Source organism: Castor canadensis, chromosome 15 (assembly GCF_047511655.1).
Source record: "Castor canadensis chromosome 15, mCasCan1.hap1v2, whole genome shotgun sequence".
NCBI lineage: Eukaryota > Metazoa > Chordata > Mammalia > Rodentia > Castoridae > Castor > Castor canadensis.
The window spans coordinates 19902439-19917863 of NC_133400.1; the positions used below are offsets into that span (position 1 = coordinate 19902439).

Sequence of the window (15425 nt, forward strand, 5' to 3'; positions counted from 1 at the left end):
TTATTTCTTGCCCAAGATTAGTAGATCCGATTACAGGGGTGAAAAAGAAAAAGTAGTTTAGGAGTTTCCCTTATATGAACTGTTTCTTTTATGAATTGATTGCAAGTTAGGCATGTAATTCAGATGGAGAACTAAGGTCTATGGTCCTGTGGAGAATTATAAGGAGAGTCATTAGAAAAAGCAGAGTATGTGTTCCGGGACCCATGTCTTTTATTTTGTTTATATTCTTATGGACAAATAAATGGTACAGATTTATTGGTACAACATGATGCTTTAAAAATATATACACATTGTGGAATGGCTCTTCCAAGCTAATATATGCATTACCTCACTTATTTTTTCTAGTGAGAAGACTTAAAATCTGCTTTCTGAGCCATTTTCAAAATAGAATACATTGTTATAAAAACCATAGTCATTATGCCACACAATAGAATTCTTGAACTAATCCTCCCTAACTGAGATGTTGTATCCTTTGACCAATAAGACCCACACCTTATGTGTTGACTTAGAGTAGAAAGGTGAACAGACCAGAGGATGGTTAGGAGAATCCATAGTGGGAAAGGCAGAACTACCCTTCCTCAACCCTGACAAGTGCATCAGGAATGGTAGGCATGGGGCTGTCTGTAGTGGCTTATTGAGCTCTGTTTGTGGGCTCTGCAAGTTACTGTGCTTGGTACCTTAGGAATAGGGGAGGTGGCCTGGCCCTGCCCCCGACCCCCAGGAGGCAGAGAGATGCACAATGAAAGCAAAAGACAGGTCCTGGGAGAGGGTGGAATAAAATGACAGCCATGAGGTGGTACGTTGAGTGAAACATTGAAAGGTGTGAGTGGGACTTCAAGGGAAGGGACGAGGGGTAGAGCCCTACAGCATCCATGACTTGGCTGCTTCTCTCAGATAGTCATCTGGGGCCCTTGTCAAAAGGCAAATTTTGTTTCTGTAGGGCAAGGAGTGAGGCCTCCGCATTCCTCTTCCCCCATGCTGTACTCCTGGCTCTAGATAGAGTTCATGTCTCCAGAGGATTGCAGAGCTGCTTGCTTCTGCTTCCTTGACATGCCTAGTAAGGGCCAGCCTGGATGTGGCTGTGAGATGCTCAGGGATCAGAGCCAAGTAGAGGCCAGGAGGCCAAGGCCAATCTAGCACCTGACCGTCCCTTAGTCCTAGAGTCATTAACTCAGCCTTGGATCTCCTCTTTCTCAACTCTACCTTTACAAATTCACTTGGTAATTTCCATTGGTATCTCTTTGACTTTATGATCTCCAAACTATTAGAATGTTACTTTGTTCTTTTAGAAAGAAATTGATTCTATTATTGGTAGTTTTAAAAATGTTTTTTTATAAATTGCCAATCCATCTTCTTGTGGTGAAGTCCAGTGATAAACTTTCCAAAAGCTTATGAATTAAGGCAGGCCTCTTCTTTCAGGGAATTCTAACTGAGGGGAAAGAGGGGATTGCACCAATTCTGCTTTTCAAGCCGTGGTGTCCTAGTTAGCCTGTGTGACCCCAGCATGAACCAGCAAGGTAGGGGCAGATGACATAGAATTCTGCCCTCTCAGTGTTTGGCAGAATTGGGGTAGAGATGATCAATTAGAAACACGCATAGGCAATTTAGGAGGTTATGGTGGTAGAGGTAGAGCTAAAGCATCACAGACATGTTCCTTTCTGTTTTCACCTTCCTCCTGAGGGCCACTGATTCCTTCCCAGGGCCACCCCACACTGGGCTGATGTCAGTGTAGTGATGGGGCTTTTGCTGTTTACATTAGGAACTTGATCCTTTTATTCAGGCCTATCTACATGTTCCTACCTAAGAATCAAACCAGTTCCCATTTCTGACGGTTACATTGCAGTCCCTGGTTACTCTGCAGCTGTCTGTTGTTCAATTTTCTTTCAACATGGCAGGCATGTATGTCCACAGATGTGTGCTAAATATACACATGCATGTATGTTTCCAATTTTCTTCCTAGATTTTGGCATTGATTGCGTTCATCTGCATCGAGACCATCATGGAGTGCTCCCCGTGTGAAGGCCTCTACTTTTTTGAGTTTGTAAGCTGTAGTGCATTTGTGGTGACTGGAGTCTTGCTGATTCTGTTCAGTCTCAACCTTCACATGAGGATCCCCCAGATCAACTGGAACCTGACAGTGAGTACAAGCCACCACTTTGACTGTGGACGTATTGGGTACTGCTTGCCTCAAAAGGAAAGTTGGAATGTCTCCATGTCATGTGTGGTTCTAGTTTATGTTGATACTTAAATATGCCCTTATAACTCAACTGTGAAATTTTAGATTTCTTTACTGGGTTGAGTGAAACTACAAAGTATATTGAATCTTAACCAACAGTAGTAACATAACAAAATTGTGTTTCGCCTTTTAAAAATGTCATTTCTACTATACAATCATCTGAGGAAATTGGTTATGTTGATATTTGCAGAATATGGGAAACAAAATGGAATTAATACACTTGCATATATTTCAGACTAGACACAGAAGCCATTTATAAAAATTCTGATTCTGGAGGAACTGAAAATATGAATGAAAGTACCAATAACTTGCAAAGCCTAAGGATACTATTAAACTCTGAGATCTGGGAAAACCTGGAGGTTTGGGTGATTTGATCAGAAGACCTTCAGTGGAAATGTATTCTCTTCTCCCTATGGGTTGGTCTCTTAGCCCTGTTTGGACACCCTTGTAAGTTGTCATAAGAAGCTCAGAGTCGGTCAGTTCCAGGCCCATTTTTCTCAGGGTTCTGTTTGCTCCTCAGCCCAGCCCTTCTCACAACAAGTATTTTATTGAGAGCCTTAGAAACTTCAGGCAACTGGGACACCAATAAACAAGATGGTCATCTTGAGGGTGCACTTTTTTTTTTTTTTTGATGGTGCCGGGAATTGGACCTAAAGGCTCACATTACTAATAAGCAAGGGCTTTCCATTTGAGCTATACCCCAACCTGAAGCGTTCTTCTAATGTCAGGTTTTTGGATGCACTGTGAGATTTGTTCTGTGGGGTTTTCCTCTGTAAATGAGGAGCTTATACACCTATAGGTTCTATCTCTGCTTACCTCTATTAGTGCCCTAGGCCTCCTTTCTACCCCACCCCTCTTTCTATCCCTTCCTCACCTGGGTTGATGCTATTTATGGATGTCTGACTCTCTCCCTCCCACCACAACACCCCCACTCAGGGGCTCTCAGTGGTTCCGTCTTCTTAGCTGGTACCAGAGCCCAAGGCTTGCTTAGCCAAATTCCCCTAAATAAGAAGTCTGCACCTGCCTACAATCTAGTGTCTTTTCCAACCTTTTATTGTCAAATTGAAAAAAAAAATACGTGAAAGTAAATATACAGTATAGTGAAGAATTACACCAATTATGTAGTCACTACCTAGGTCAAGAAGCAGGATATTGCCAGCATCCCAAAAGCCTCCCAGTGTGTCCTTCCTAAAGACAGCTCCTGCCCTTTCCCAGCCTGCCATCCTGACTCATGATGTTCATGACCAGTTTATGTCCAGACCCTTCTAGGCTAGCTTCTAGCCCCACTACATCATTAGAAGCCCCCCATGTTCTGGATCCTCGGGTTGCTCTGGGACACTCCATCCTTCTGGTTGTACTCTGTGCTCTTTCTTGCCTCTGGCGACACTGCTCTCTTGGCTTCCTTCTTCCTCCTTGGCCTCTCCTTCTCAGTGGTTCCTATAGCTGTGACTCCTTGCTCAGACTTTTCCTATCTGAGAACTTTGGCTGCTGTTGTTGTGGTGGGTTGAAAACTGACTGGAGACACCCAGAGTGACCACTTTGTTGAGCCTTTGGCCATAACTATTTCTGTTTTCTTTTTTTTTCTTCCTGATACCAAATATCTTTATTATATCAAGCAGTCCTTAATTCTTCAACATCAATCAGGTATCCAGTAGTTCCATTCAGTTCTGACGCCAGCTCCCAGAATTAGCACAGGCAGACGCATTGGTTCAGGGCTCAGCCCTACTAGGCTGTCCGACCTCAGAAATCAGCAGGTATGCCCAGGCACATCTGCCTGGCCCACTACAGATTCGGTTTCACAGCCTGTCCTCAGGTATGTCATCATCTACAACTCACAAATCTCAGGAAAATGATTTAGTTATGATTAATGCTTATTATAAAGTGTACAACTCAGGGACTATTGGGCAAGGTCTACAAGGGCCTCAAGTGCAGGAGCCACATTTTCAACACGTGGATATGCCCGCCAACCCAGAAGCTCACTGATCCCCATTGCCTAGGGCTCTTTTAGAGTGAGATTTTGTTAGGTGAGCATGATTGATTGACCAAATCATTGCTCACTGGGCGATTGAACTCAGTGTCCAGGAGTGGTGCTAAAAGTTCTGTTCTTGTAACATGGTTGGTTTTTCTGGCCACCACTTCCCATGCTGAAACTCATCTGCCTACCAAGAATGACCTCAGAGCATGAACTCAGGCCTGGTTAGCCAGCCACCATGATACATACCTATAATCCCAGCTATTTTGGAGGCCAAGGTGGAAGATTCTTTGAGTTCACCCTAGCAAACATAGACCCCTGTCCAAAACACAAGCAAAACCTCAGGACGTTTCATGATAAGCATAGATGTTCGTATGATTCAGAAAAGCCCCAAAACTTGATCAAATCTTGCATTATCCACACTCACCCTTTCTGGTGTCCAATTTCCTCATCTCTAAACGTAGAATAAATCCTACCTTACTAGATCATAATTAGGTTAAGATTCAGTGAGACTCTGGAAGATATATGATTGAAACAGTAAGGTCTCCGTAAATGGGCTGCCACTCTGGTCAGTGTACAACTATCCCTTTCATCCCAAAGTCATTTGAAAACAGAGTTGGTGAACAGTATGGACTAAGTGATGGGAAACTTCCTTCTCTCATAGTGTGTATGGTTGAAACTGGAGCCACCAAAAGACAGAGCCCACTGATTTGGGAACCAAGCAATACTGCAGTGATGGTCCAGGTGGAACCTGTTTACAAGGATTTCATCCTGGATCCTTTCAGCAAACATACCTGCTTCATGTCAGGTTTTGGGAACAGAAGTACAGTGCAGGCCAATGTAAGCTGCTCTTCAGTAGAATGAGTGCTTGCTAGGATGTGGTATTGTGTGAGGCTAGAAAATACAGGCAAGGAGGTGGCGGATGCCTCAGGGCAGGAGGCCTGGAGTGCGTCAGTCAGGATGGTCGGAGAAAATGTCACACTCCAACTGGGCCTTGATAGATGAGAGGCTACTTCCTAGCAGAATATGGAAGGGTGGAGCAGGTTGTTGGATGGCTCATTCCTTGGGCCTGGAACGGGATCCAGGGCCTCCTGGGACCTACTAGGGCTGGGCACAAAGGGGTAAGTGAGGAGACGGAGGCTTGGCGTCAGAGACAGAGAGGGCAGCCCCTGCTCAGCTGTGGCTGATTGTGGTGTTGCTTCAAGAGTAGCTGGGGGCTGGGTTTGGTTTTTCAGGTGTTGGTTTTTACGTGTAGTCTTCTGGTGTTTAAATACTGGTTTGGACAAATTTGTTTTGAATATTGTACAAGTCCAATCTGTCAGTGGGCCAGATTGGCCAGTAGGCATCTACTTGGTGTCCTCTAGGCAGACAGTGTTGATCTGTTACTGGGTTGCCTGGACACTCTGAACGAGAGTGAAAGTATGTGTTTGTGTATGGGGTGAAGGGCTAGATGATTGCCTAGTTCCTAGTCTTTGACCTTCCTCTTCATCTCCTAGCATAGAGGGAGTATTCTAAGGATCAGACAGGTGACATAAAGTGGCTGTGTGAGACTGCAGGGAGTGGGGAGGACTGTGGCAAACTGGAAAGCCTATAGCTGATAGGGTACATGTGCCGTCAAAGGCATTAACACATTTAAATAGTAATTTTCACTTTAGAAGCCCCAAACCCTTACCAGATGACATATCCAGGGGTGCCCTGAAGTTTCACAGCCCAGAAACTTCAGTGGTTGATGTGGACTTTCATAGTATATCCCCGCTGTAAGCCTTTTAAATTATGTAAGTAATAGATGTTTTTTGTACAAAAACAAAAACAAAAAAATACCTAGAAGATACAGATAAAAGGAATCATGTGATGATCCAAGACAAATGAAAATATATATAAACTTAGGCTGGTAGGTTCATGGCTGCATTCTTCATAATAACCAAAAAAATAGAAATAACAAATGTCCAACAACTGATGAAGATACATAAAATCTGGTATGTCTACATAATGGAATATTAAATCAGTAATAAAAAGGAATGAAGTGTTGATAAATGCTACTACATGGATGAACCCTAGAATCATTATACTAAATGAAAGAAGCTGAACATTCCGTTTTTATGAAATGTCCAAAATGGGCAAGTCCAGAGACAGGAAGGAAGCAGATTAGGGTTTCCTAGAGTTGGAGTATGAATGAGGAGTGAGTGCTAGTGAGTATGAGGGGTGTGTGTGTATGTGTGTGCATAGGTGTGCACACATGCATTGAAAATCTAAAATTTCACTGTGATTGAGTTGTACACTTCCTGTCCATCCTTGTATTTTCTCTATACTGTTTTTCATATGTTGTGATGTGTGACTGGAGAAAAATGAAGCCGTTATTTAAATTATCGTGCATGTCTTCCATGTTAAATATAAAACATACATCATTATTTTTCATGACTGCAAGGTGTACCATTATGAAAATTACATTTTATTTAATAAAATCCCCTTTTCTTGAGCATTTTGTTTGCTTCCAGTTTTTTGCTACTTGGAATGTCGTGAAGAGAATCCCTTACACTTAGACACTTTCTGTGCTAGCGCTTAGATGAATTTCCAACCGTGGGATTCATAGAGAACGACGTGACCCTACTCACAGACTTCCATATCTATTGGCAACTGCTCTTCAGAAAGTTGTATCATGTAAGCTCTGCTGGCTGGCCCTCCCCCATCCCTCCTTCCCCCCCCTCCTTCCTGTCCTTCCCCTCCTTCTCCCCTCCCCCTCCCACTCTTACAGTGGTTATAGTCTTTGCTAGTAGTAATACATTTGCCAATTTAATTTCCACATCTTTGCACACAAGTACATTTGAACATTTTTTCTTACTTATTGGCCATTTATCATTCTTTTCTCACTTATTTCTGATTCATGTACAATTGGTCTTTATATATGAAGATATTGAACATTTTATCAAATGTTTTTTTAAAAATTAATATTAAGATTTTACTTTAAGGTTTCTGCATCTAGTATACTGCTTAGAAAGTTCTTCTGACGGTTTTTAAACACACATAGTAATTTGTGATTTTGCCTTTTATCTTGTAATTTTTTTTCTCTTTGACTTATTTTAGCTTAAGGTGTTAAGGTCAAAATGCAAAATTTGACATCATTTCTTTTTTTTGGTGGTACTGAGATTTGATCTCAGGGCTTTGCACTTGCTAGGCAGGTGCTCTACCACTTGAGCCATGCCTCCAGCTACAATAATTTCTTTAATCAGTTGCCTTAGCAACATCCTGTGTTTTGTCACTACCTTTCTTTTTAAAATATGGCACTATCATGCCAACAGAATTAGCAACTCCTTAACACTGAGATAGGGTCTGTCCTTTTAGCTCAGACTTGCCTTAACTTAGGTTCCTCCTGCATCATCCTCCTGAGTGCTGGCATTGCAGACATATGCCCCCATGCCTGGTTAAACTATCTTTTTACATTTATTTTAGATCATGAAGCACACAGGGCTGCACACATAGCTCCCTTCTCATTCATTTTCTTCTTCTTTTTAAGAGCACTGGTCTCTTATCCTGTGGAACACCTTCCTGGTATTGCTTTACTTGCTCCCCTGTCTTGTCTTATCTGTGGTCTGATGGCTGGCTCTGGGGTAGTGCTGTCCAACAAGCTGTCTGACAATGGAAACATTTTCTGATGGCAGCCAGAGCAACACCTGGCTGCTGAGTGTTCAAGTTCAAAACATGGCTTATGTGAGTGAAGAGTGGGACTTCTTCCTTTGTATAATTCAGTTAATTTACCTTTCAATAGCCACATGTGGTTGGGGGTCAGCATAGTAGGACTCTAAGCAGCTCAGTAATCCTCAGGTTCATGGTTTTTTTTTTGAGGCAAGTACTTCTGTACTTAAATAGGTTAGCTTGCTGGAATTTGAGGAGGCAGACCTGTGCCACCAGTTGTTTAACCTGTTCTGCTGCATATCATAAGAGGACATTATGGTAGGAAATGATATAGTGGCTCACATCTGTAATCCTAGCTATTCAGGAGGCAGAGAGGATCGGGAGGATCATGGTTCAAAGCCAGCCCAGGCGAATAGTTCTGAGACCCTATCTCAAAAATTCAACACAAAAACGGGCTAGCAGGGTGACTCAAGCTGCCTGCCTAGCAAGGATGAGGCCCTGAATTCTTCTCACAATACTCCCTGAGCTCCAACTTTTATATTTTGCCCATATAGTTTCTAGTTCATTACAACATCAATACTTTTATGTAGTCACCAGTAACATAGATGCTATTTTGTTTGATGTTTGACCATAGCATTGTATCATAAAATATGTTCCTCCTTTCTGAATATCCTTTGCTTTGGGACATACATTTTATGTTCTTTTTCGTTCCTACAACATTTTACCCAGAACTGAGTATATCTAAACACTTCCTGGTTTGAATTTGTAAAAAATTTGCCCTAGCTATGGTAGGTCATAGTTGCACCCTGTCCTGCTGGTGGACATTTCTGACAGCCCCACAGTCTCACTTTTCCCCAACCCATGTGGAAGCTTGCCATGCAGGAGCCCACTCAGCTGAGTTTCTACTGCATGGGTTCAGTACTGTCAGGACAGATTGCTGTCTTTTTTCATCTTTAAAAAGAAAGTCTGCTTTTGGGTCAAGCCAGACCAGACCAGACCAGACCTCCAGGTGTTGATGGTATGGTCAACTGGGCACTTAAGCAGTTTGGTCTTTTCCCTGAATTTTCTTCTCCTGTGGAGCTCATAGAAGCTGGGTGGTATGGTCTAGAGTAATTGGGGGCCTAATGTCAAAGCAGTAATAACAGAAGGATTCAGACTGTGGGCCAGCACTGTGCTTGGCTTGTTACCTATGTGGTTCCATTAACCTCTAGAACTGCTCCAAGAGGAAGGGACTGTGAGTTCCACATACAGAACAGAGGAGCAAAGCAGCTGTCCAAAGTCAGAGGGTTGGCTAGGACCCTTGTCTTGCTGTGACTCGGAATCACTGTGCTTTGTAAGTAAGACAGGAGTTAAATCTGTAAAACACTATGTAACCTCATTTGCTTTGCCAGAAGCTTAGGAGAAAATCTCCAGGCTTGGGCACCATAGAAGTTTGAAACTCTGTAACAAAGTTTATTCTCAATGTATGAAATAGTGTGTTTTAAACTTCACACACTGGGGGGAGTTGCCACAGTTTCAGTACATTCAGACCCATGGGGAGCTTGGTCCATTCCAAGATGATGTGAGCATCTTTTCTTTTTTTTTAAATTTAGTTTGTTTTTGAGTGTTTTTTTTTAAAAAGATGGCACTAGAAGGCTGGGGGGTATAACTTAGTCATAGAGCCCTTGCCTTGCATGGGCCAGGCCCCTGCGTTCAACTCCAGCATTATAAATGCATACATGTGTACACACACATACATGCACACATATATACACACCTACATGCACACACACATACCTACACACATGCACACACATACATGCACACACATACGCACACACATACACACACATATACATACACAAACGCACACACACACACATATACATACACAAACGCACACACGCACATATATACACACACCAGAATGTGCTAAGCTGTGATTAGTGTTACCTCTTGGTTGCTATTTAGGTCAAGAATTGGCAATGCGGTAGGCTAAAATGTGGATTCTGCTGTGGTGATTTGCCCAGCAATGGCATAAATTGTTACTTTGTCTTCCTTTGTGTGACTAATGCCCCTGTGACCTGGAAACTGACTTAGAACCATAGAGGTTGTGTGTTGTTGGCCTGTCTGCAAGTTCTTCAGTTGCTTTTAGACTGATTCTTTTCAAGTGGTTTTATTTTCTCTTTCTTTAGGATTTGGTCAACACTGGACTCAGCACTTTCTTTTTCTTTATTGCCTCAATTGTACTGGCTGCTTTAAACCATAAAACCGGAGCAGAGATTGCTGCTGTGGTAAGCAAATTCAAAGGGTCACATACAGGCTGATCTCATACCTCTGTGACGTGCTCTCCTCTATCTCCTGGCATGTGTTCTACCATCCTCCTTTAGCTTTTCTTTACTGGCCCTAGAGGCTGAGGTGTGGAGGGTGGGGACCGGACAGTAGAAGCTGTTCACTCCCCACGCTCCGCATTTCTGTATGGCTAAACATTTATAACGAACATGTATCACTTTTGTAATAGGGAAAATAGAAGGTTTTAAAAACTATTAAACTGGCTGCTCTCCTAGTGCCACTCAGTAGATTCATCAAGCCTGACCAGATAATGAAAACCCCATTGGAGCCACCCAGGTGAGAGGCAGCAGGTGGGCGTGGGGGCTGTGAGTTGGAACGTTGGCCCTGTGACTTGGTACGGGGCTCATGTGGGACTCACTTTTCTGTCTACATCAATTCTGTCTACATTTTCACATCTGGGACCAGAGACCATGAATTGCATGCAGTAAAAGAAATATTTTTGTGATTTAAAAAAGAAAGTCCAAAACATGTCAAAAGACCATTGAGGCTGTCTCCAGGTCAGCCACATGTCTTCTGAGTCACATAACTAGCTAGAGCCTCAGCAGGTTGTGACAGCTATACGTTGAGCAAGGCTGAGGACCAGGGTATAGCTGGACAGGCTTGCATGCAGCTTGGGTCCCCATGAAGCAATTCAGGGCTGGGGTATGTGCCCAATGCTAACCATGCCTGTGTATTTTAGATATTTGGCTTCTTGGCAACAGCGGCCTATGCAGCAAGCACATTCCTGGCTGTACAGAGGTGGAGAATCAGCGTTCGCCAGCAGAGCGCCAACGACTACATCCGAGCCCGCACCGAGTCCAGAGACGTGGACAGTCGCCCCGAGATCCAGCGCCTGGACACGTGAGGACCCATAGGAGTCCTCCTCCTTCCCACCCTTGTGCCCATCCTTCCACTCAAGTTTTCTTTCTCTCAGCCATCAGATTTTCATGTGAATCAATTGAATTTTGTTTTCTTTGGGTAAGGATGCTCAGAATAGCCCAGGGGGCAGGTCTGTGGTGGCTGGAGAGTCCATGTTCTCTGTCACTGGGTGTGTGTGGGAGCAGACTCACTGACTGCCCAGGTCTAGTCTACGTCTCAAGTGTCCCAGATCACAGGCTTTCATCTGACTCTGAGCCACACTGTCATGTATTTGTGATGAGTCAAACTGAGTTAAATGGGCTGCTAAGACGGGGAAGTGTATGTCAAGAAATGAAGGTTCAGGTTGGAACTGCCAGCCACGATTCTTAGGCAGCCCCTGTAGCGTGCTCTGGGGGGTGTTAAGTCTGCCTGCCAGGATCCACATCCTTGTCTTCCATGCCTGGGGTGCCCAGGTGGCCAGCACAGCCTGAAGTCCATGTGGGACCCTGAGGGTCTTGGCTGTACATGTGCTCATGGACCTCTTTGCTGGGCCTGTGTGTTACAGGGACAGGGAAAACTGGTGTCCTGTGGGGACAGCTCCATGGGACCATGGTGGGGAAGGGTATGTCACCATTGTCTCTTACCCTGCTGAGAAGTCACTTGATTCTTTCTCAAATGAACCACCTTCCTGAGTCCCAGACTCTTTTCTAGGGATATGGGGACCATCTTGTTTATCAGTTTCCTGCCTACCCCAAATTCTTTGAGGCTGAATCGCAGAGTTTCTGCAATTTTACCTTCTCTGGTAAAAGCCACAAAGGAAACACAATCCATTCCACCAGCCAAAGCGCTTGCTTGCTGGCCTCCTGGACCACATTTTTGTGTGTGTGTGTGTGTGTGTGTGTGTATGCAAGACACATGTGCACACCTGCACACACCTCTGTTCTATGGACGTGTGCTGATTTTCTAAATGTCTGAAAAGAGTTCTAAAGTGACTCTGGGTAGATTTGTCTAGGATGTGAAAATACTTGAATGTACCAGGATACAGCCTTCCACAGATGTTTTAAGGCATTAATTATCACTTTGGGTACCTGAGTGTCATCACCATGAACATCAGTCCTAGTTACTTAAGGTTTTTGATTGGTTCTTGATAAAGTGAAGATGTTTTGTGGTGAACATGCTAAATGAACCGCTACGATGTTGTAGTTTTTGCTGTTGTTAAAGACTAAGTCTATCTTTTATGGAAAAATTGTCTTAATTTGTCAGGTTTTCACTCTAAGCTGTTTTAATGTTTACAGACCTCTCTATAGTGCTAATATTTTGGGTTAAGCCCTCACTAAGAAAGATACTGCTGGTGGGAAGATTTAGCAGTAGGATGGAGAACCTCCAGAATCTGGTCCAAGGACAGTTCACAGCTGTGCTGTGGAGTAAATAATTCAGAAGGGGTGGTGTATGTGTTGGAGTGGGGAGAAGAATTGGGGAGGAAGTGCCCCTGTGCCTTTGTGGCACTGCAGTCTTCAGGAAAGAGCATCTGGTTTAGCAGTAAAGAGGGACCACTGGTCAGGTGGTACTGGTCAGGCGATGCTGCAAGACTGGAGGTTGCACAGCAAACACTATTATGCACGTCTGATGGTTGGGCTAGGGGTTGGTTCCCTAAACCCAGTATCTAGTGCAACCCAGTTCCGCTGCAGTTCCTGTCTGGGGCAGTGGCCCAGGTCACATGGTCAAGCCTGTGTCTGCTTCAGGGGCTGACCCAGCTATTCTGGTGGTAACTCCTGCCCCTTCCTGCTTCTCCCACAGAGCTCAACCTGGGCCTGGCACCACGCCCAGTGCGTCTGATGGAACCCTTCACATGTCTGTCTGAGTCAGTACACCTTGCGCTTCACCACCTTTGAACCTGTTATATGTAGTGATTCAGGGGAGCTGATGACATCTGGATTTTATCTGCTCATTGTTCATGTTTATTTTGTATTCACTGACTGTGTATATGATCGAAATTGGGCTTATCTCCATCACAATTCCATTAAAAATAGGGTCACTAAGATCCAGCCGTACATCAGATGGGGCCCACCTAGAAGGACCACCCTGAGCTTTTTCAGAAATCTGCTAGAAATCATGTTAGTTGGCCTCAGTAAAAGGCCACCTTTGAAGTGAGATTGAAGAGAGAACCATTCAGGCTGGTTGTTGCCCAAGTTTTCCCAGTTGCTTCAATAAAACTAGTTTATCATCTGGTGAAGACAGACCATTGACCAGCCTCCTGAGGATGGGCTGTCAGCTGAAAGAAACAGGCCTGAGGCCCACTGACGTTGAAGCTGAGGGGTGATAAAAAGTGATGAAGGCTTCTTCCTAAGAAAGTAGGAGTTAATTTGCATTTTAGCAAACAGAATCTTTGGAATTATTTATGTCCTGGTAACTGTTTAATATCCTTTGTGGTATGAGGCTTCCCCACAGTCTCCATAAATGTATTTCCTTGTACATTTAATTAGCTTCCATGGGACCGGAAGTAGCCTATACACCTAATGGTGTAGTGCACAGCCCTATGTCTCTTCGTGTACAGTGTGGTGAGGAGAAGTCATGAAGGGAACGTAGTTGTCTATGGTGAATGTAAAGACACCTGTATTTATCTTATGTTGTCTCTAGATTTGGGGTCCTAAAATGACCTCTTTGCAAACTGAAGGAAGCATATTTTTGCATTGAGTAGGTCCAGCATGGACCAATGTCACTTGGATGTGGGGCATTTTAAGGATGAGGCACCCTTGGTTTTCTATTTCCTGGTGGAATGTCTATGTTCCTGGAGATTTGGGGTTGAGGTCTGTGGTATTTGCTCTGGTGGTTTTGGTGGATGGAGACACTGACATCTTCAGAGGAAGTGGATTTTGGCACTGGTTTGGTTGATTGGGTGTTTTCCCCCAACTTTCCCTCTCTTCAAGCTGCCCAAGGCATGGAAGGCAATACCTTTTCCCAGTCATAGAGAGAGACTGTAGTCATAAAAACCTAAAGACGCATGCTGGTCCTCTAGAAGGGACAAAGTGACAGATTAAAATGTCCTCGGAGTTTAAAGTGAGCAGCCATCCAAGGGAGACTGTCTACAAAAAAGAGCTCAGTAGCCCACCCACTCCCAGTGCTCACATCTTCCTCAGCAATGTGAGTGGAATGCCAGCATGGGCAGAGGCAGGGCACAGGGAAACCAGCGAGGACTGGTCAGGCTCTGAGGGCTTGGCCCTGGGGCCACATCATCATCCCCTGGCAGGAAGGTTAAATCGTGTTGGCAGCCAAGTGAATCTGGCCCCCACTCTGAACTGGCAATTGTGACTCAGCTGGAAACATTCCTACCTGGTCAAGTTGGCAGTTTCTTCTGCCCTCTTTAAAGCTTTGCTGGTGATTGAGACCTGGGCTAAACCACAGGTGGTCTCAAGATAAAGGCCTCTTTCATCCTCACACATGAATTCTTGTTTGCTGTGAATGAGACTTGGATAATCCTGGTGTGTGACCTATGCTTCTAGATTCAAATGCACTATTTAGAAGAAGTCCCTCACCTATCCAGTGCTCTTGGAGGTGGCCTGGGGTCCTGTGGATCAATGACCAGTGGTTGGTCTTAGGACTGACAGAGAAATGGAGTGTGGAGACTTGAGGCCACATTAGTCATCACATAGGTAGTTTTGTTCTGCCGCTGTGTTCAAAGCAAAGTGATCATGAAGTCATTGTGCCACTGCCTGACTGCCGTTTTCTCTAGATCTGGTCTGTAGAGCAGCAGTGACATTGAACAGGTAGCAGAGGGGAATACACTTTCTAGGTCCAGAGCTGCTGGTCAGTTCTCATGAGCGGAAGAAAAAAGTTGTTTCTGGTTTTAGGCACTGCTGCTAGCTTAAGAGGGCTCCAGGGTTTCTCTCTTCCCTGGTCCACCAGATTTTATCAGCACCCACTCCCAGGACCAGCCTGGCCAGGGCTTAGACCGGCCCCTAAGTGAGGTCTTCTTAGGGGCCTGTGAGAGGAGAAGGAAGATACGATAATGACACTAAAATTGTTTATAACCCCAGGCTGCCCTGGAAACATGTACTTGGTTCACTACCTTCCTGTACCCTTGTCTTCAGAAGAGTAAGGGCTTGAGTTCCTGTGGGTGCTGTGGGTGGCCTCTGGACATGAAATCTGGATCTGACAGGTGACTGATTGGGCTCAGGTGTATTCCAGGCAGGACTCGGATTAAAAGGGCCACCTCTCTCACTTTGTAAATTTTTCTCTGTAAAATCTTTTGTTTCTTCTTTTCAAAAATCCTAAAATCTGTCTGGTTGAGAAAGCAATTTGAAATATTTGACCCTTTATATTTCCTTTATTTAGAAAAGTTTTTTTCTGGAAAGGAATGTTTTGTTGGACTTTTTTTCTTCATGCCAGTAAACAGCATTTGTACCCACTTCAGCCTAAACA

General features: G+C 44.1%; 1 protein-coding gene across 5 annotated transcripts in view; it reads left to right on the forward strand.

Moving 5' to 3' along the window:
• The window catches only part of Cmtm4 (CKLF like MARVEL transmembrane domain containing 4), a 57443-nt gene that overhangs the window by 39450 nt on the left and 2568 nt on the right, over positions 1-15425 (forward strand). For 2 of the 5 annotated variants that reach the window (XM_074055901.1, XM_074055902.1), the window contains exons 2-6: positions 1961-2137; positions 6765-6866; positions 10013-10111; positions 10849-11009; positions 12804-15364. In XM_074055901.1, coding sequence (XP_073912002.1) covers positions 1961-2137; positions 6765-6866; positions 10013-10111; positions 10849-11009; positions 12804-12867 — 603 coding nt within the window. In that variant the 3' untranslated portion in view covers positions 12868-15364. Of the gene's footprint in view, positions 1-1960; positions 2138-6764; positions 6867-10012; positions 10112-10848; positions 15365-15425 lie in introns of those variants that run through there. The other 3 variants (XM_020174561.2, XM_020174563.2, XM_020174562.2) reach the window with 3 other exon arrangements.